This window comes from Grammomys surdaster, unplaced genomic scaffold, assembly GCF_004785775.1.
Source record: "Grammomys surdaster isolate TR1022 unplaced genomic scaffold, NIH_TR_1.0 126531, whole genome shotgun sequence".
Lineage (NCBI taxonomy): Eukaryota > Metazoa > Chordata > Mammalia > Rodentia > Muridae > Grammomys > Grammomys surdaster.
Window position 1 is genome coordinate 6,768,389 of NW_021621323.1, and position 21,174 is coordinate 6,789,562.

At 40.6% G+C, this 21,174-nt stretch overlaps 1 protein-coding gene across 1 annotated transcript in view; it reads right to left on the reverse strand.

The window, feature by feature from the left end:
* Positions 1–7,266: 7,266 nt before the first annotated feature.
* Positions 7,267–21,174, reverse strand: part of Slc9b1 (solute carrier family 9 member B1) — a 46,249-nt gene continuing 32,341 nt past the window's right edge. Inside the window, exons 9-13 of the mRNA XM_028760345.1 lie at positions 14,411–14,517; positions 13,139–13,288; positions 11,013–11,121; positions 10,170–10,306; positions 7,267–7,496 (exon numbers count right to left, since the gene is read on the reverse strand). Coding sequence (XP_028616178.1) covers positions 7,284–7,496; positions 10,170–10,306; positions 11,013–11,121; positions 13,139–13,288; positions 14,411–14,517 — 716 coding nt within the window. The 3' untranslated portion in view covers positions 7,267–7,283. The remainder of the gene's footprint in view (positions 7,497–10,169; positions 10,307–11,012; positions 11,122–13,138; positions 13,289–14,410; positions 14,518–21,174) is intronic.

A 21,174-nucleotide genomic window follows, 5' to 3' on the forward strand; every position in this document is an offset into this window, starting at 1 on the left:
TCATTTAGATTTGTCAGGGGCTGCATCACCAATATGAAAAGGCCTAAGGATGTAGAACTCTTCACATGGCCCAAAGCCAGTGCCTGAGCCCCTTCTATCTTCAGTCTACTTATTTTTCCTTCATAGCAAATTCCAGTAACTTTGGTTATCTGTTTCCTATTCCTAAACATAACGCTTGTATCGAGAACATTCTATCCAGAGGTGAACAATAAAATGTGACTGCAGACCAGAGAAATAACCAAAAATCAAGTGAGAATTGAAAATGAGAGGCGAGTGCTTGAGAAGACGTAATAGAGAACCCTGCATCTCAGCTCCTGAGGACATCCCTGTGATCAGATTATACACATCATGTTTCATGATAAGTTTGCATCAGGTAGTATGATAGTTGAGAAGGAAGGATGTTACACTCACTGATAAAGTACCCACGTTGAAAGCTTAGTGCTTAGCATGGTCTATCCAGGTGGAAGAGCTATCCAGGATGTTCTTGGTATGTGAGGGCTTCATTGCAGGAAGTTTCCCCATTGGGCTGAAACATTCCCAAACTCAACTGCTAATTTACTGCATAATATAATTTTCTAAAATACGGCAGGTGGTATTTAAATCACATAAATTGTGTTAGAGAATTTGCCCACTTACAGGGGCAATTGAAAGGCATTTCCAAGCCACGTGTGCAGCTGCTCCGTGACTGCCTCCATGTCCCTGGCGCACACAGACTGGATTAGGGAGGACACCTGTAGCTGGCCCCCATGCTTTTGTTCCTAATGGGTTTTGACTGGAAGGTCGAATTTTTATTTTACTTAAGTCAACTAGTTTACCTTTTGTAAAGGTCTCGAAGCAGTCTTTAAATACAGTAGAATTACTAGCAGGTACACATTCATGTGCTGTTTGGTAAGGACATTGCTCAGAAAGGCAATACTAGGGCTCTTCAGCTCCGGGTGAAGCTCTCACTTGGCAGGGGGTTAAATGTTCAGATGCATTGCATGCATCTAAGAAACAACGCTTTAAACGGTCTTGGTGAAACAACTTGCAGTCTGCCACCTCTTTCCACCATGAGGGTCCTGGGAATTGAACTCAGGTTCTTAGACTTGACAGCAAGCACCTGTTAAGGCTTGCTCTTTTGATATATTTTGTAAGGGTAATGGCCCCCAAGGCCTGGTTGCTCCCAGGGAGGAGAGAATCTGAGAATGTGACATTGCTACTTGATTAAAAGTAATGGTTAAATATAGATGCCAATCGCTAATTCTTGGGTAGAAGAGACATAGGCGGGGTTTGGGGTTCCCAGGCTTGGAGTTGGAGGAGACCATGAGGAAGCAGAAGAAGGTAAAAAAAAGAGGACTCTGGGGGTAAGAATCTTAAAATAATGGCCACATGGGCTGGCTAATTGTATAATGGGATTATTGGCTGGGAAATAGACATAATACATAGAGGATAGGTATCTGCTCTCGTGCCGATTAAAGTCTATAAATAGAAAGGCTGTGTGTGTCTTTTACCTGAAAACTAAATGGTCTGGGGCAGGGTAGAAATCCCAAACTAGGATTAAAAATATCCAACAAGCACCTCTACACACTAAGCCATTTTATGTCCTGAAATTATTTTTTTTTTAAAGATTTATTCATTTTTTTTATTCATATAAGTACACTGTAGCTGTCTTCAGACACACCAGAAGAGGGCGTTGGATCCCATTACAGATGGTTGTGAGCCACCATGTGGTTGCTGGGAATTGAACTCAGGACCTCTGGAAGAGCAGTCAGTGCTCTTTAACCACTGAGCCATCTCTCCAGCCCCTGAAATTATTTTTTAATGATGTAATGTATTGGAAAGAGTAAGGGGGAGGGAAAACAAGATTGAAGGTGGAAAAACCTTTGTAGCAAAGGATAACAGAAATAAAATCAGTAATTCATAATAATATGGGAGAAATTGCAACATGAAAAAACAGTGTTTTTAAGTTATAATTTTAAGGTTTACTTTTATTTTATATATTAGGGTATTTTGCCTCCATGTATAGACCATGTTTACCACATAAATGCTTGGTGTGGAAGAGAGCATTGGATCTCCTGGAACTGGAGTTATGGAAAAGAAGATAAAGTCTGCTATAAAATCCCCATTGTGAAATTTTACAAATATGTGCATACAATAAATTTAAAACATGAAATAACTCAATAGCTTGAAACTATCAAGTCTGCTTCATGGTGTGTGTGTGTGTGTGTGTGTTACTACAATAAACAGAAGTATGGGTATCTCTTTAATGTGTTAATTTCATTTCTTTTGAATGCATACCCATAAGTATATGGACATAAGAATAGCTGGACATATAGTAAAATTAGTTTTTTAAAAAGAACTCTGATACTGTTCATTCTACTGGCTATATCAAGTAACTTCCAACAAAAGGGCACCAGAGTGTTCGTTTGTCTACATCCTCCCCAGCATTTGTTGGTTTTGTCTGTTCTTTTTTAAATAGCCATTCGGACTGGAGAAATAATAGATCTCATTGTGGTTTTGATTAGATAGTGGAGAAAGGGAGATACAGGGAGTTTAGATAACCAATATCAAACCGGTATTAGCAGGATAAGTTCTGTTGTTCTGTAGCCCAATTGGGCAGCTACAATTCACAGTAACCTATTACCTACTTTATGAATAGCTAGGGGCGAAAAGGGGTCAGAGGCTTCAAACACAGTGATGACAAGAAGTTAGAACTGTTCGTTACTTTGACTTCAGCAGTACATACTATACACATTTATTGACCTATCCACATTCCATAAGCCCTTTGCTGCCATTTTATGTTCTCTGACCCAAAGATGCCATGTTAGGAGGCTGGGTGACATCACTAAGCCAGATGTGCCCCTTCTCTGGTCTTTCCCCCACCCCCAACCTTGAGGATTTACCCTCCCTACTTCAGCTGGTGTTGGGGCCTGTGGTTGGCCGCTTCCTTTCACCAGATGAGAACCTGTCAGGGATCACCCATAGAAATGGTGTGTGCACTACTGCCTCCTTGTGGTCATGGTCTTCGCTTGTGCAGCACCATAAAAATTCACCGTCAGAAACTGGGCCACATCTTTTCAAGCCACTGCTGCTGCTGAATGTTGAAACTGCCAGCAATAAAGCACAACATAGGTTTCAATGTGGCAAGTCCCTTAAGTAACTGGCCACATGACAGCAAGTTAAAATGGGTTAAGTGCCTCGCTTGCTCTCTGTGGAGTAATCACAGATGTGCCTGCTCATTAAGCAGAAAGCTTCGCTTTGTGAAGCAGTGTTGTCATGGAAAAGAGTCACAGACAGAGGACATTGCAAATAAAATGTCTTCTAAAACAAATCTAAAGCAGTGGAAATGTGGACACTGGGTACAGTAGAATTTCTAAAGTATCATACCCCCCCCCCACAAGATTTCCTCACCTCAATTCCTAGAACCTGTGAATATATCCCTCCTGTGAATATACCATGTGATATGGTAGGCCATACAACAGGAAATTATCTACGCAGGCCCAATCTAATCATATAATTCTTTAATCTTTTTTTTTACATTTATTTATTTAGTGAGCGTTGTGTGCACACACTCATGCACACAAGAACAAGCACACAAACATGTATGTAGATGCCCCTTTGGGGCATGTGCACACGCTGTGGCACTTATGTCAAGAGAGTTTCTCCTTCTACCAGGGGTTCCAGGCATCAAACTCAGGCTGCCAGTCTTGACTGCGGCCCCCTTCCCTTCCTGAGTGCATCTTGCTGACTCTACAAAAGTTCTCTGAAGAAGTGATTATTTGTACTGGGTGTGGTGGCTCACACTTTTAACCTTAGTACTTCTGGAAGCAGAGGCAGGTAGATCTCTGAGTTTGAAGCCACTCTGGTGGGTTCTGCTAAGATACTAGGCCAGCCAGAGGTACATAGTGAGTCTATGTCTTAACGAAGTTATTTTGTTTTTAAATTATGGAAAGATACATATTTCATCATCATTACCCATCTTAAGTGCACACTAAGCAGTTTGACTATACTCACATTATGTCGTCACCTGCCAGGTGACAATCCTAATCCAACTGAAGTTGAGAGCCGCTTACCCACAGTCTGCTCTCTCCTGAGTGCTGCCCACTAGCTGACTGTCCTGCTGGATTGTTATTGCTGCTCAGACAATACACTGTACTCCTATGAACATTAAAGGAACGGACACAAAATTGTCTCTTGCTATGCAAATAAAGTTTTTTTTTCTTTGTGACTCAGTTCTTTTAAAATGCGTATGTATATGTATGCCTGCGTGTGTATGTGCCTGTATGTGCATCATATGGATTCAGGTATGTATGGCCAGAGGGCATTGGACCCACTGGAACTGGAATTACATACAGGTGTGAACCACGATATGGATGGTGGGAACTGAACCTGGGTCAGTCTGCAGGAGCTGTAAGTGCTCTTGATTGCTGAGCTGTCTCTCCAGCCCCAGTAAGAGAACTTTAAAAAGTAAATGATATTTTGTGATAGAATCCTTGCTCTGGCTGGTCTTGAACTCCCTATGTAGCCAAAAATAACCCTGAACAGTGAATCCTTCTGTGTCTACCTCCTGAGTGTTGGAATTAGAAGCATGTTTGACTATTCCCCATTGGGGTTGAATACTGGACTCCACTAGATAAACATTTTACCAACTGAGCTTTATTTCCCACTTCCCAAAAGCACTTCTAAAAGGTAAGTTTAAAGTCCTGGCTGCCGACATTCAAAAAAGGGATCTCCTATTGTTGATGTTATTTTAAAACAGAGATGTATTATGTAGCCTAATCTGTCCTTGAACCATGTAGCTCAGGCTGACCCCTTATGTGTGATCCTGCCTTAACCTCTTGACTGCTGGGATAGAAATCTATCATCACTCTTGGCTTCACCATTTTTTTTTTGAACATTTTACTTATTTTTATGTGTATAGTGGAGAAAGAGGTATTGATTCCTTAATTGGTTCTTGATTGTGTCAATAAAGGTGGTGGAAGCTAATTGCTGGGCGAAAGGAAAAAGGTGGGATTTCCGGGTCCTGAGAGGAGGAGAAGGGACACAGGGAAGGAGGGGGCTTTGGACCAGGTTTCAGAATGAGAGGATCCAACAACCGTGTAAGGTCTTAGGGCAACCAGAGGCGGTGGTGGCCTTTGCCACTGACGGATTGCTGATACAGAGTAGCAGATAAGTTTAGGGCAATAGATTCTACGCCCAGCAATTGTGTTATCTGGCAAGTTTTAAAATATAAAACTTTCTAGTGTTTTACATCTGTGGAGGAGCTAAGGTGGACAAGAGGAGAAAGAGAGCGACAGGGACAGTTGATGTCGGCATGGCAAAGCTATCTGGTAAGGGCTGGGGGCGAGGGGAGCGCATCGCAGCTCTCAGGAAACGTGCCAGCTTGTAACTGGCGGAGCTAAGGAGCTAAGTCAAGAGCATGGGCTGGTCGAAGTGGGATCTTGGAGCTAAGCCGAGAGGGGTCAGACCTCCTGTGAAGGAAGAATCGTGGTTTTTTTAAAATTACACGCAACTGTATGGATGTTGTGTCTTAGTGTGAGGCCAGCCAGGCCTATAAAATAAATTGTAAGCTATCCAAGGCTACACAGTAAGACCTTGACTAAATAATAATACAAAGTTATATATTATATAATACTATATACAACATATAATAATTTTAATAATTATTAAAAATAGAAAGCTGATTTGTTTGGGGGGGGGCAGGATCTTATTGTGTAGTCCTGAATTTCCTGGAACTTGCTGTGTGGACCAGGTTGGCTTTGGCTTCTTCTGCCTCAGCCTTGTGAGATTTAGGTATGTGGGACAGGACCCTAGCAGGCCTGGAACTTGGTGAATGCTGGAGTCGTGAAGCCTCTGCAGCATCATGAACATGTGTTTTTAAAAAAAAAAAAAGATGAGACAACTGTAGCTACTATCTTGCCCAGAGAGACCTGTATTTGAATTTTTTTCTAGGTCTGGTTATATATTTCTCAAAATGCCTTGTTCTAAATAAGACTAGCATAGTTGATTGCCTTAAGTTTTAGTGGCATACCTAGAACCTTTTGTGTAATTCTACGTTCAGTGCCACTTCAATATGTTGTTCCAGTCAAAGAACTGTGGTAACGTTAATCTCTCCACTGGGACTTTGCTAAGTAAGTCTGCACAATTTGTAAGAGGCCATTCAATAAGGCAATTTGAGAAACTTATTTTTAAAAATCATGTGTGAGTGAGAGTACATGTGCCACAACACACATATAGAAGTCAGAGAACAACTTTACGGTGTCAGCCCTCTCCATCCGCTTTTAAGTGGGAATTGAACTCAGATCCTCTGGCTTGTATCCAAACATCCTTACAGAACAGAGACATCAAGCTGGCCTCTTCTAAGAAGCTGTTACGTAACTATTCTGAATGAATCTTGAAATTAACTGGAGTTGCACAATGCTGGTAGCAAATTTTGACTGGCATGGATGATCCCTTCAGCCAATACAGAAAACCACTGCTGCTAATGAGAAGCAGTTCACACGGAGATAGCAACTAACCTTCATTTCTTCAGACTGCTTTTAATGCCTACATTTTAAACAAGGGGTTGAAAATATTGTTCATTTCCATTTGTGATTTCATTTTATTCTGCAAGTAAAGACTACAGTGTTTTATTTAAAACTGAAACTTAAATCTATTCAGCCAACTGATAAGAAGTTCAATGTTATGTTCCTGGTAAGTTTTCTTTTTTTCCCCCCTAATTTGTTTGTTTGTAGATCTTTCTATACAGCCCTGACTGGCCTGTGTAGACCAAGTTGGCCTTGATCTCAGAAACATGGCTTGCCTCTATAGTGCTGGGGATAAATACATGTACCACCATGCCCAACCCCTGACTAATGTTTTAAATGAAGTGACAGGAGTTCTACTCCTATTTGAAATTTAGCCTCTCCTCTTGCAAAGCTTAGAATTCAAGGGTTTTTTTCTCTCTTTAGGTTTATTTAGTTATATTGTGCTTACTTTGTATTACAACATAGACTTCAACCTTACCTTAACCTTAACTTAATTCAACCTTGCTTTTTTCTAGGGTATTTGCTGACTAACTTTATTCTTGAAATGTGCAGATACTAAACTGAACGAGCACTGCAGTTGACTATTTTTACTAAATTTACTTTGAACCAAAAAAAAAAAAAATCCAGAGGAAAACCCTGTAGAGAAATTGTGTGTTTAGTGAATCCTGGATTTTACAAACAATCTTTAAACTTCTGCACTGTAACGTTTTTGTTTGTTTGTTTTTTCTGTCATGTAAGATAATTCATGAGACAAAGCAGGTGGTCACAACAAACTTTTTAATGTTGAAAGCCTGAAAGGTCCATTTTTAAGGGGAATGAACTCTTACTACGTTCAAGTATTTTGGGTCCCAGTATGCCAATGAGGAGGGCTCCATTTGGAGCTGTAATGAGGATGGCTAGAAAGGCCACTGTCATCACATTCTTCGAATATCCTTCCAAGTGGGGTGCCATGACCCTTGCTGTTTCTAGAGCCAGGGGGCCTAAGACAGCCTGCAGTTAGGGAGGACACGGAAAAAAATGTTACGAAGAATTAACATTTAATAAAAGTAAATGGCTGTTATAAATGCACACAATGAAACTGAGTGAAAAAGTACTGGAAAAAAAACCAAAGGTAATTTGTATAATTTAATCACTAATTGTATATTCTTCCTAGCAAATATTTCTGGAAGAAAGCAACCCGGACAAACCGGAATAGGAAAGAAGAGGGAAGAAGAGGGGAAAGATGTTAAATTTAAAATATTTGTTCTAACTCATATGTGGGATACATGGCTAGTGTTATAGGTTAGTGGTAGAGTACTTGCCTACCATGTACAAGATCTTGAGTTTGAAAAACAATTGGTATATTAGTTTTTCCAGTTCTTTTTTTTTAAATATTTATTTATTTATTTATTTTATTGATGAGTACACTGTCGCTGTCTTCAGACACACCAGAAGAGGGCATCCAATCTCATTACGGATGGTTGTGAGCCACCATGTGGTTGCTGGGATATGAACTCAGGACCTCTGGAAAAGCAGTCAGTGCTCTTAACCGCTGAGCCATCTCTCCAGCCCCCAGTTTTTCCAGTTCTTAACCTTTGCACACTATACAGCTTAGCCTGGATGCTAGGGAAAGGAGACAAGAAGCCGCAGAGTGAGCCCTTGGGGAAGGGAGCTTCTGCATAACTGCTTGTCTTTCATCCTGATTTAGGAAATGATGACTAATCCAAAACCACAGTGTATCACTGGAAGTAGGTGTAACAGACAGACAGACAGACAGACATTCTTTTTATAGATCAATTGTTCTCTAAAATAAAAACAAGTTATTACTGTTTATGCCTTACAGGTAAGATAAAATAACTATAATATTGTTCATGGGTGAGGACTATATGTCAGAAGTTATGCTGCGAGTTTGACAGAAGTGATTTCACCCACTCCCACAATACCACCTTTTAGTAAATACAGTCATAGAACCGTATGCAACATAAGCAAATCCATGAGCTGAGAGATGAAGGAGTAACCAGCTAATGACCTAGCAGCAACAGTGCATTCAACACCAAGTCTGGCCTTAAAGCCTCGAGTTCTAACCCTAATCATTTTGTTTCATAGAAATGTACAAGCTTCTATTTTGTAACAGCAAAACGGAGAAAGAAAAATCCCAGGAAAGCAAGATCTTATGCTGCCATGTTAACAGTTGAACAATAAGTAACAATACCTCTTAATAGTAGGAAATTATTACAGATTTGGATTGATTCAATCACTTGTTTGTGTAGATATGCAGGGGATGTTAACCTCAGTCCTGGCTAGGGGGTTTGTTTGTTTCTCAACTTGACACAAGTTAGAGTGTTTGGGAAGAAGACCCTCAATTGAGAAAATGTCGCTATCAGATTGCCTGTGGGCAAGTCTTCTCACTATTTTCTTGATTAATGACTGATGTGGGAGGCCCCAGCCCACTGTGGGAGGAGCTACCCTTGGATCCATCCATAGTCTTGAATGGTTTAAGAAAGCAAGCCGAGCAAGTTATGAAAAGCAAGCCAGTAAGCGACATTGGTTCTCCATGATGTTTGCTTTGGCCCTGCCTCAAGTTCCTGGGCTGACTTCTCTTGATGACATCAAAGTCTAAGATGAAATAACCCTTTCCTCCCCGAGCTGCTTGTGTCATAATGTTTATTACAGCGACAGAAACCTTAACTAAGACAACATTCTTTCTATCAGATATGATGTTAAGCAACAGGGGAAAATGAAAATGAAAAAATGTTCCCAAAGACACTCTCTGTCCTTCCTGTGCAGTGACAGTCATGTAGCATAAAAACAAGTATCTATGGTCTATATATGCAGCCCTGGCAGTCCTAGAACTCGCTACATATAGACCAGGCTGTCCTGGAGGTTACAGTGATCTGCCTGCCTCTGCCTCCCAGGGGCTTGAATAAAAGTATATGCCACCACACCTTAGTTTATCTTATACTTTAGGGAAGTAGAAAAAGAAAGCATTTTCATAAAATTTGGAGATTATTTGTCATTTTCTTCTCAATTTCAGAGTAATTGCTTTAAAAATAAACCCTTTTAAGTGTTAAGTGTGCATGTGTATGTACACATGTATCTGTATGTGTACGTGTGTCTATGTGTACATGTGTGTCTGTGTGTACATGTGTGTGCATGTGTATACATGTGTGCACGTGTGTATACATGTGTGTATGTGTGTGCATATGTGTGTACGTGTGTGTACATGCGTACATGTATGTACGTGTGTATGTGTACATGTGTATGCATGCTTGTGCACTTAGGGAGTCCAGATGACGCCAGCCATTCTGTCTCTCTCTGCCTTATTCCTGGGAAACATGGACTTCCAGTTGTACTGATGTACTGGAGGCTGCCAAACCACAGTAACCCTCCTATCACCTCTGCCCCCGCCCTTCTTTCTCCACATCGAGCACTGGGATTACAGGCTCTGAAGCCAAGCCTGTTTTTATGTAGGTGCTGGGACCCAAACTCCCATTCTACACTTGCACAGTAACACTCTTTCCCCTGAGCACTCTTCCCAGCTCTGGGTTTGAAACTGTAAAGAATCAAACATGACAGAAGTTAGGTAGATTGGATGATAATGTGTGACTCGAGAGATAGTTTTCATTTAGAACTTTAAAAACTTATCAAAAACAACATTGTTATAATGACTTACTATGTTCCTACCTGGACTGTAGCTTTAGGGATCCATGAGAGAGCAATAAATACTTTCTCCTTAAAACGAAAGTTAGCAAAAGACATCAGTACAAAAGTGGATAACATTCGAACACACAGTGCCAAACCCAAGGTAGCAATGCACATGCCTACAACACACATAAACACATGTAAAAACAAAGCTGTTTTTGCCAAGAGAGATGAATCTTAAAATTTCGGAAAATACTGGGGCTGTTGCTTCATTATATCTATTTTTAATTAAAAATAGTGATTATAAAAAGTATAAAGTAAAAACAAGGTTGCTGTTGTGTGTCTGTCTGTATGTAGGGGTCTGTGTTGGTGTCTTCCTCCATGGCTCCCTTGTGAGACTATCCTGGCAAGCCTCAGGGATCCTGTCTCTCCTCCTAGTGTGCCTGAGACTGCTTCTGTCATGGGACTGGGGATGGATCAAGCATAGTCCTAAGTATTGTATGTCTAGCAATTTACTGGCCAAGCCATCTCCCCAGCCTCTGAGGAGGCTTCTGTCTAAAGTCTTAGATGAGGTCATGGTGGGGGAACCATGAGAAGAAGGATTGAGATATGACATTCTGTTCATTCGATGGAATGTGTTTAAAGAAATGCAATCAGAAGCATCGAACAGTGTCTAGTGTTTCCTGTAGCCTATTTCTTGGGATCACATGGGTGGTAGGGTTGCCTTTGACTGAAAACAAAGAAATGCACAGGTGGAGGAAAAGAGAGCAGATGTGATCAGTGTTATCTTTAAAGCACCTCAAAGACACGGTATGAACAAAAATAAAGTATTCATCATTTAAAACATCTTGTATTTTCAACCTTCTGTGCTTTATGCAGTCTTACCAATAGTTTTCGATTCAAGAGCATCAACAGATACTTCTGTTCCAACTAAGCCAAAGAGAAGTGGCTGAAAAACATTCCATGTGTTCGCAACAATTTTTTGGATTCCAACCTAGAGGAAAGAGAAATATATTTCAGTTATTATAGACTGTAAAGATTACTGCACTTCAGATTTTTACTTTTTTTTTTTCTTTTTATTATTGTGGGCATAAATTTAGCTGCATTTCAGAAACTTAAAGCCATTTTTAAAACTTAGTAAACTGGGTCTGGTGAGGTGGCTTAATGGTTAAGGGCACTAACTGCTCTTCCAGAGGTCTTGAATTCAATTCCCAGCAACCACATGGTGGCTCATGACCATTTGTAATGATTCTGATGCCCTCTGCTGGTGTGTCTGAGGACAGCTACAGTGTACTCATATACATAAATAAATCTTTTAAAAAATACTGATGATGCGTCATTTTTTTAGGAAAAGGTTAAAATTTAAATTCTGAAAGTTGAGTAAATTTGGTTAAGGATGGACACACAGCTATACAGTATGCAGTGTCATCTCATCATTGTGTTCCAGAAAAGAAAGTCTTTGGAGACCTAGTGATACTCAGAGCGCGTCCTATGGGTAGAGACACGACATGTGGGACAAGAACACACACAGCTCATGCAACTGCTGGGCTTTCAAGAGCAGGGAAACCTGCCTAATGACAATTCTGGAGCCCAGGCCATGACCCTGACTTTAGATAGGTCATGAACAGGCAGAAAGGAAATACTCTGCCACTTTCATAGGTTTGCCTCCCAAGACTCATGTTGCCCATTTCAAAGCTGTTTTTAGTAACTCTCCTATTCTGTTGACTGGAGTATAAATACTAAAAATCTTTCCAAGTGACAATTTGGCAGTATCTGTCAAAATAAAGACTACTTTTAACCCAGAAATTCCATTCCTACAGAATACTTGTATATATGAAAAGGCTACATGAAGAAATCTGTTCATGGCAGTAATATTTTTATTTTAAAAGTGAAACATATGTATACATGTACACATATCTACAAATATAGTATTGGTTGAGATTATTAATTTATGGGAATAAGCTAAATATTTAGGGGGTAGGGACTTTTGCATTCATTCTATATGTTTTGATCTTTATGAACATGTTTCCTCTTTTGTACCATGATTTTTTATGCCATCAGTTAAAAGTAAGTATAAGTTGGGTGGGTGAACTGCTTCGGTGGGTCAAGCTGCCTGCCACAAAGCTTGACAACATGAATTTGAGTCCCAGGACCCACCCACTGGAAAGAAACAAGTGACTTCTCTGACTTCCATGCCCCTTCCCATAGACTAAAGTGATGATGATGGATGGATGGATGATGGATGGATGATGGATGGATGGATGATGGATGGATGATGGATGGATGGATGATGGATGGATGATGGATGATGGATGGATGATGGATGGATGGATGATGGATGGAGGGATGGATGGATGGATGATGGATGGATAATGGATGGAGGGATGGATAGATGGATGATGGATGGATGATGGATGGATGGATGGATGGATGATGGATGGATGATGGATGGATGATGGATGGATGGATGGATGGATGAATGATGGATGGATGGATGGATGGAAGGAGAGAGGGATAGATGGAGGGAGGGATGGTGGTGGTGGTCATAATAATAATTAAGCATAAATTAAACAAGTTCATTTAAGGAAAGGAAAACCAAACATACATAGTGAGCAGAGTAAAGATCCCCCTTTAGCTGACTTAACTCAAACACTAACTAATGTATTAGAAAAAAACAAAAACAAAACAATGTAGTTTGGGGCACAGATATGCTAAGTTTCAGGAACATGTTTTCATTGGTGAATTATAGAACTAAAAATTTGAAGACTAAGATAATTCATAAGAACCACATGATCAAATCACAAAACTTGGGGGAAACCCTGGCTTGGGGAACACAGCTTCCAACTGCATTTAACTGTAGTTCAAAGTGGCTTTCCGTAATCCTAACTCCTCGATCCTGGCACATCACTTCCTGGAGGAAGTGGGACATCTTCCAGCTAGATGGAGACGACTTCCTGAATGTTCATTATAAATTTCAAAATGCAGCCATTTTATTTTAAAAAACAACTCACCTTCTCTTCAGCCCATTTTTTTGCTGCCATGAACGTCAACACTAGTGTGACCAGTCCTCCAGATCCATGTAAGCCAATGTGCTGACAGCCTAAGACAGCAGAAATACACATACTCAGAACTAGGAAGGCTCGCCTCTGTGTAAGTCTCTCCTAGAAACACACATTTAGAAGTTGTTTTACATCAAACATACAAGATGTGGTATTATCTATCTTTTTTTTTTTTACCCTTTGCTAAAATATTTGTAAAGGTTATGTCAAATAGTCTCCAAATGTTGGTTTGATTTTGCATCAAAACTTTTGGGCAGATGCAGAACCAAGTGACAATTCATCATGCATGAGACTTTCACACTTTACATAGCTCTGACACCAACCGCATAGTGCTTACCAGACTCTCCTGAACAGATTTCTTTATTTAAAAGATTTGGTAACTTTGATGCAAATTGCCAAATTACAAGCTGAGGCAGGAAAATGACAACTGTTGAGTTCAAAACCAGCCTCAGCGATATAGTGACTGTATTAAAATTGCCACCAACGCCACCCACAACCTGGTCTAAAACCCATCAAAGGGAATGGAGGCAAATTTAAATCAGAAAATATGGAAGGATAAACGGGAACTTATCTGTTTCAAAGATGTTCGAGAAAAAATTTGAGGAAAGAAGACTCAGAAAATTGTTAAGCATCAATGACTACCTTAGTGGAAATGCAGGTGGGCGGAAGGAAGATGGCAGTCATTTTCACTGTTCTCAGTAGTTTAATTTGCCAGATCAGGACACAGTGACACTAACTGAGAATGCTTGGAATCAACCACTATTAGGCTGTTTTAGTCAGACAGTAGGCACCACGGCAACTTTCGAGGAGTCTTAAGTATGGAATTTTACATTTCCCAGTCCTTTCTAAAGTCATCTCAGGAAGTTCTATGCTACACCCATCTATACCCATGCTGTAGCTCGGATGTGGTCTGTTCCAGCAAAAGCCCTCGTGTTACAAGTTTGATTGGGGTGGTGGTGCAGGGCACGGCGGAACCTCTGGAAACCAGAAAAGCATATGCCTAAAGCAAGTTGTTGGGTTCCAGTCCCTCCTTTCTTTGGTGGTGCTCCAAGGCTGCTAAAAGGTACACTTGCCAGGGTGATGGGGCAAGTCCATAGCAAACTGGAACCTCCAAAACCTTCTGTGTTACAGATTAAGTACCCGGGGAGTTCATTATAGTAACGGGAGGCTGATTAACACACTAACATTCTACAAATCATACATACGTATTTTATTATTATTTACCTGATCTCCACTTGGAAAATACTGAACAAAAATTCCCATAACAATTCCTACCAGCACACCAATAAGAACATCCCTCAAGGATGACAGGACATTGCTAATTACACTACCTGTAAAGGCACAAAACAAGAGAAACTTTTTACTGAGAAATATTTTCATGCATACTATATATTAGAGAATAAGACCTATGTGGTTCATGAGGAAGATTAACATTTCATAGAACAGCATACAAAACTGGACCATTACTAGTGGCATGTGTAAAAATGTATTCAGATCTATCTGAAGTTAAATGTGTACTCTTAATAATTTAATATAAACACAATAAATGGGTCAGAAACAAAGAAATCATGTGCTCTTTTTACACTTGACCTATCAGACCACGTACAGGTGACAAGTGTGGACAGGGACTGTGGCCCCAGGTTGGGCATGCTGACAATTTTGATATGCTCTGTGCAAAATAAACAAACCACATACATGTAGATGGGACAACTTACCAGCAAAACCACATAAAACAACTGGATCCCAAGGTTAATCCTAGATATAGACAAGTCAAATAGGTTTTCAATATGTTTTAGTATGAATAAATAATGTACACCCCGAGTCACTGTGAGTAAAAAAAGTAAACTAACAAATAAAAAAAAACCCTTGATCCTCAATTTAAAAAGAAAGCCTGTCTGGAACTCCATAACCCAACTAAGAAGACATGGCAATCTAGATAAATGAAAGTCAAGAACATGTGCAAACAAATAGGACCAGCTAGTGTGTTGTACCCTGGCAGCCCATCCCCCACTGCTGCGCTGCCACAGATGGGGGTAGTTATCCCACCTGCTACTTCTCCACTGAAAGGAAAAGAAAAAAAGGGACAGTTTTAGAGGTTGCCTGAAGTACTGGCCTTTGTCTCCTCTGTTCCTGCATACTCTGGATACTCAAGTGATGTCAAGAACAAAGGAGAGGTCGAAGGTGTGCTCCTGAATTGGAGTGCTTTTGAAATTGTGCCAAGCATACAAAGGAAAAGCATCAGAAGTTTGCAAATTCTTAGAAAATATAAGCTGAAGAGCAGGAAGAGCCCCCAAACCCATTTTATAAGGCCAGCATTATCTTGATGCTAAAGTCAAACATACTGTAAGAAAACTACAAGCAAATATTCCTAATAAACATGCAAGAATCTTCACTACGAGTTAACTGAGCTCAACAGCACATTAACTGGATTATACAACATGATCAAGTTGAATTTAATCTTGGAATGCAAAGGGATGCAAATGGATTTTTAAAAGACTTCATTTATTCTATTTGCACCTCGTCTGCATTTAAGTATATGTACCATGTGTGTGCCTGATGTTTGTAGATGCCAGAAGAAGGCATTGGATTGGCTAGACGCAAAGTAGAGACAGTTTTAAGCCATCATGTAGATGCTGGAAACCACACCAGGTATTCTGGAAAGCAGCAAGTGCTCTTAACTACTGAACCATCTCTTTAGCCCCTCCAAAATGTTTCTTATCTGGGGTCAAAATACAAAACTCTTTCCTGTGATACAGTACATCAAAAGAAGAAGAGACAGAAATCACAAGACCACCTTGTTTGATGCAGCATTTGACAAATCCAACGATCTTTTGTGGTGAAGTTACTCAATTCAGAATGGAAGCAATTTATCTCCTGATAAAGCCCTAGAAGAAAAGCCCACAGCTAACTTTGTATGGACCAGTGAAATGAAATTTTTTCTTTTAAAGATCAGAAATAGGACAATGATGCAATTTTCCCCAATTCTATTCTCAAGGTACTGGGAGTTCTAGCCAGAGGAAATAGGCAAGATGAGAAATAAAAGGCATCCAAATTGGAAAAGAAAAAAAAAATTTCTCTTAAGTGGACTGAACTTACATACAGAAAACCTTAGAATCTGGGGCTAAAAAGATGGCTTGGTGTATAAAGTGTTGCTTTGCAAGCCAGACAATTTGAATTAGGGTCCCAGAACCCACATTAGAAAGCCAGATGCAGTATTAATAGACGCATTTGTAACCAATGAAGAGAGATTCATTGACCCCAGTGACCAATAAAGAGAGATGGAAGGTAGAGATGGCAGTTTTGAAAGCGCCAGGCCCATAGCGTGGTGTACAGAGCAAGGAATGACGAGACTCAGTCTCAACACAAGGTCCAAGGCCAGGACTGACACGTGGTAGTTCTATGATTCCACATGAGACCTTGGCGTGCCTTCCACCCGCACCCCTGCACACACATATACACAATGAGACACACAGAGAATCCTAACATTCATCCTCCAAACATAAACCTTAGAAACTAAGAAAGACCTACGAAATGAAACCTGCAGAGTCGTGTGCTCCCAAGTCAACAGTGACACACCAGTTGTTTCATATACTAACAGTGAAAAGAAAAGGAAGGAACTTACTTTGAATAATATAAAAAAGAAATAAAGAATAAATGTAATTAAGGAGATGAAAGGCTTGTACTGATATTTACAAACATGGCTGAGAGAAGTTATGGATACATGTAAATGAAAAATACATCCGTGCATGATTAGAAGATTCAATATAGTTATGAAGCCCATACTAGCTGAAAAACCTCTTGGGGATATGTGAGTCCTATAAAAAAAATTCAAGGATACTTTATTAGAGATGGAAAAGAAAACCCTAAAATTTACACTGAATAGTGAAGAATGGCAAAGAGCAACACTCTAGTGCTCTTCATGCATGTGCAATCTGACGCTTTGCTCTTTTTACGAAGCACAGCTGGAGTTTAAGAAAGGTATTCTAATCCAGACTTTAAAGCACAAGGCATAATCACAAAAGAACACACATGGTATTCACTCACTGATTATTGGATATTAGCCCAGAACCTTGAAATGCCCAAGATGCAACTCACAGGCCACATGAAGTCCATAAAGAAGGAAGACCAAGTGGGGGGTGATTCGGTCCTTCTTAGAAGGAGCAACAAAATACTCAAGGGAACAAATATGGAGACAAAGTGAGGGACAAAAACTGAAGGAGGGGCCGTCTGAAGACCTTTCCACCTGAGTATCCATCCCATGTGCAGTCACCAAAGGTAGATGCTGATGTGGAAGTCAGGAAGTGCATGCTGATAAGAGCCTGATATGGATGTCTCCTCAGAGGTCTTCAAGAGTCTGACATATTCAGAGGCAGATGCTCACAACTAGCCATTGAACTGATCATGGGTTTCTCAATAGAGGAGTTAGAGTGAAGACTGAAGGAGCTGAAAGGATTTGCGGCACCATGAGGAGAACAATAATACCAACCAACCACAGCTCCCAGGGTCTAAACCACCAGCCTGGGAGCACTTGGTGGGGGGGATCCAGGGCTTCAACTGAATATGTAAGAGTGGAGGGCCCTGCTGGGCATAGGTGGAAGAAGAGAACCTTAGAGAAGAAGGAGGAGGGGTGAGGGGATTGGGGGTTCCGAGTGGGTGGGGGATGGGGTAAGGGGACAACATAGGAAATGTAAATAAAACATCCAATAAAAAAAAAAAGCACAAGGCATAAGGGAAAGAGGGGTAAGCCACACCCAAGATCATGGGTGTGGTCTTCTTAAAGAAGACTTGCAGAAAGTGAAACCCGACTGTGAGCGGGTCAGGACTGCTCAAAGGAGAGCTGCCCACACTCTGCTCTTGATTTGTACCTCTCTCGCTATTACACGTGCTGAACATTTTTCAGATGCCTGTTAGTGACTCGTGTCTCTTCTTTCACATCTAATTCCAGTCTTTGAGCATTAGTCATCTGCAAACAATCTAGATTTACTTTTCTCAATTCTGGAGAGCAAGAAGGCAAACATCAGTCGCTTCGGTGTCTGGTAAAAGCCTTTTCCCCACAGGTTCTCTTTTCTTTTGGTCTCCTGTGGAGGAAGCGCTCCAGTGATACCTTTTGAAAGAGCCATCACAGCATCCATGAGGACTGCTCACCTCATAATTCTCTACAGGCCAAAGCTCAGACCTCACACTGGGCGTTAGGCTCCAGAGTGGGAATTCTGGAGACATGTGAACTTTCAGACCTCAGCAAGGGCTTCCTCTTTCACTTTTATTCTGGGCATTTTCTTGTTCTTGAGTTACAGTTTTTCCACATAATCTTCACACTATCAACCCTTCATGTGAGGACATTCTCCAATTCCATACTTCCACTCTGGTTGGTGTGGTATGTACATCTTTAAGTTTGATATCCATATTATACCAATTTTTGCTTTTGTAGCCAGTGATTGTTAGTGTTCTATCCAAGAAGCTATTGCCAAGTTCAATGTCACAGTTCAATGCCAAGTTTCCCCATCACAATTTGCAGAAGATACTTTCTCCATTAAGAAGCCAGAAATGGTGGCTCACACCTTTAACCTAGTACTGGGGGGGAGGTGGCTTAGACAGGAGAATTGCAGCAAGTGGAAAGCTAGCCTGGGCTACACAGTGAGTTCCAGGCCAGCCTGGGCTAGGAAATGAGCCTGTCTTAAAACAAAACAAAAATAAAACAGCAAGGAAAGAAAACACTTAGCTTAGGTACAGATGCTCCTACATAAGATATTTAACTAAGTATTATTTTAACAGCAAATATTGTAGTCAGTTACAATTCTGTACAGGTTAATAATTCTGAAGCAGTTTACTGATACTATACAATCATTCAAAATGACAAAAAATATTCCCTGGATTGTTATGTGTTGTTTGGTAGATTTGACAAGTACGACAAGGAATTCCATGCCAGCCACTGTAACAATAGTTGTCTCAAGTTGTCCTGTCTCAAGATAAATTATTTTTTATATGAAAAGTATGTTTGTGATAATAAAGTTAACAGGAAAATAATTTAGATTATGTGTAGCAATGAAAGGCAAAAACTGGAGATGTTAACAGGGCGGGAATGATGGCTCAGCAGTTAAGAGCACTGGTTTCTTTTGCAGAGGATCTGGGTTCAGTTCAAGGCCCCCCATGGTGGCTCATAACCACCTGTAACTCCAGTTCCAATGATCCAACACCCTCTTTTGGCTTCTGTGGGCACTGATACAAACACATCGGGTGCACAAACACACATTTAGGCAAAACACACATAAACAAAACAATTAAAAAAACAGTAAAAATAAACTTTAAAAAATTAGGGCTGTTAGGCCAGTTCAGCAGGGATAAAAGCACTTGCCATACAAGCCTGGCATCTGATCCAATGCCCAGGACTCAGGGTTGAAAGGAGAGAACTGGGGATGGAGAGATGACTTCAGAGCTAGTCAGACTGCCCGTTCAGAGGCTGAAAGTTGTTCTTAGCATTCACAGTGCGCAGCACACAGCTGCCTGTGACTCTAGCTCTGAGGGTATCCACATAGAGGTAGCATACACACATATAAATAAAACTTAAAAGAAGAAGAGAACCAAGTCCTAAAAGTCCTCTGACCTCTACATCTGGTCTGTGTATGCACCCCATGTCCCTTACCCCTATTCTATCTGCCACAGTGACAATAAATGAAATAATAAAGTCAAAAATAAAGGGGCCAAAAATAAAAAGCAAAACTCTTCACTCCCTAATGATGGGACCCTAATTGCTTAGATGCTGGCTCAGTGGATTGTAATACCATAAACAATTAGAGCCTGTTACTGGCCCCTCATTCCAATGGTCAGTTTTAAGGACAAGTGGCCTTTTTCAACTTATGACTCCAAGATAGTGAGCTCCCCTCCTGAACTCTATCAAAATACAACTGCACAATATGGTCCAGGAGGCAAGGCCATATAACTTCTCTTAACTGCTACATAAAAGGACACACTGCCCCTCAAGAGAACAACACTTTCTTTTTGAGGATTATCTTACTGAGCTTCTGGCTGGTAAATACTTTTATCTATATGCCTCAATGTTTTCCTGTCGACAGTATGGACAATGTTCAGCAATTGGTTTATAAGAACAATGGGAGAGGGGTAGGGAGATGGCTCCATTAGTAAAATGCTAGAAGCCAGGCCTGAGAAACTGACATGGATCCTCTGCATGTAAAAAGCTGGGCATCTCTAGTCCCAGGACTGAGAAGGTGGACACAGAAGGAGCTCTGGAACTCACTGGCCAGTCAGCCTAGCCACACTGCTGAGATGCAGACACAGGGGAAGATCCTGTCTCAGCAATAAAATGGAGAATGACTGAAGAAAACATCCAATGCCAACCTCTGGCCTCTACACGCACACGTTATACATACCCACACGGCATGCACGCACACATGTACACACTTAGACACAGAAACACACAAAATAGTGGGAGACAGAGAGAAAGAGAACAGAGGTGAGAGAGAGAGAGAGAAGGTTTATATAATAAGGCTGAGAAATATATTCTTACCTTACGGGGATAACAATTACACATTTTATTCTTATCTTAATTTTCCAATTTAAAAAAAAGGAGACTGAGTCTAGCTGGCCTTGAACTCCTGGATCATGTGATTCCTTCCCCATCTCCTAAAATGCTGAGGATGTAAGCATACTACCACATCCAGCTCTTTCCACACCACTTTTCAAACTAAAGCTATCTCAATGCTTCTATAATATAGACAACTGAATTTTAAATACTATAGATAATCTAAGCGTTAACGTCTGGAGAAATGCTCACTTTTGAAAATATTTTTAAAGCTAAGAATTCCAAATAGCACTTTTGAGACCTGATTTTCTTGCTATGTGTTTTCCACCCAATTCTGTGGTTGTCATTTCCATCAACAGATTTTCGACAACTACATATTATGTCTTCAGGAGGGCAGCCTCTGTGCTCACCCGTTTTCACAGTGAGCATGTCCTGTGTTAGAAGGCACCTT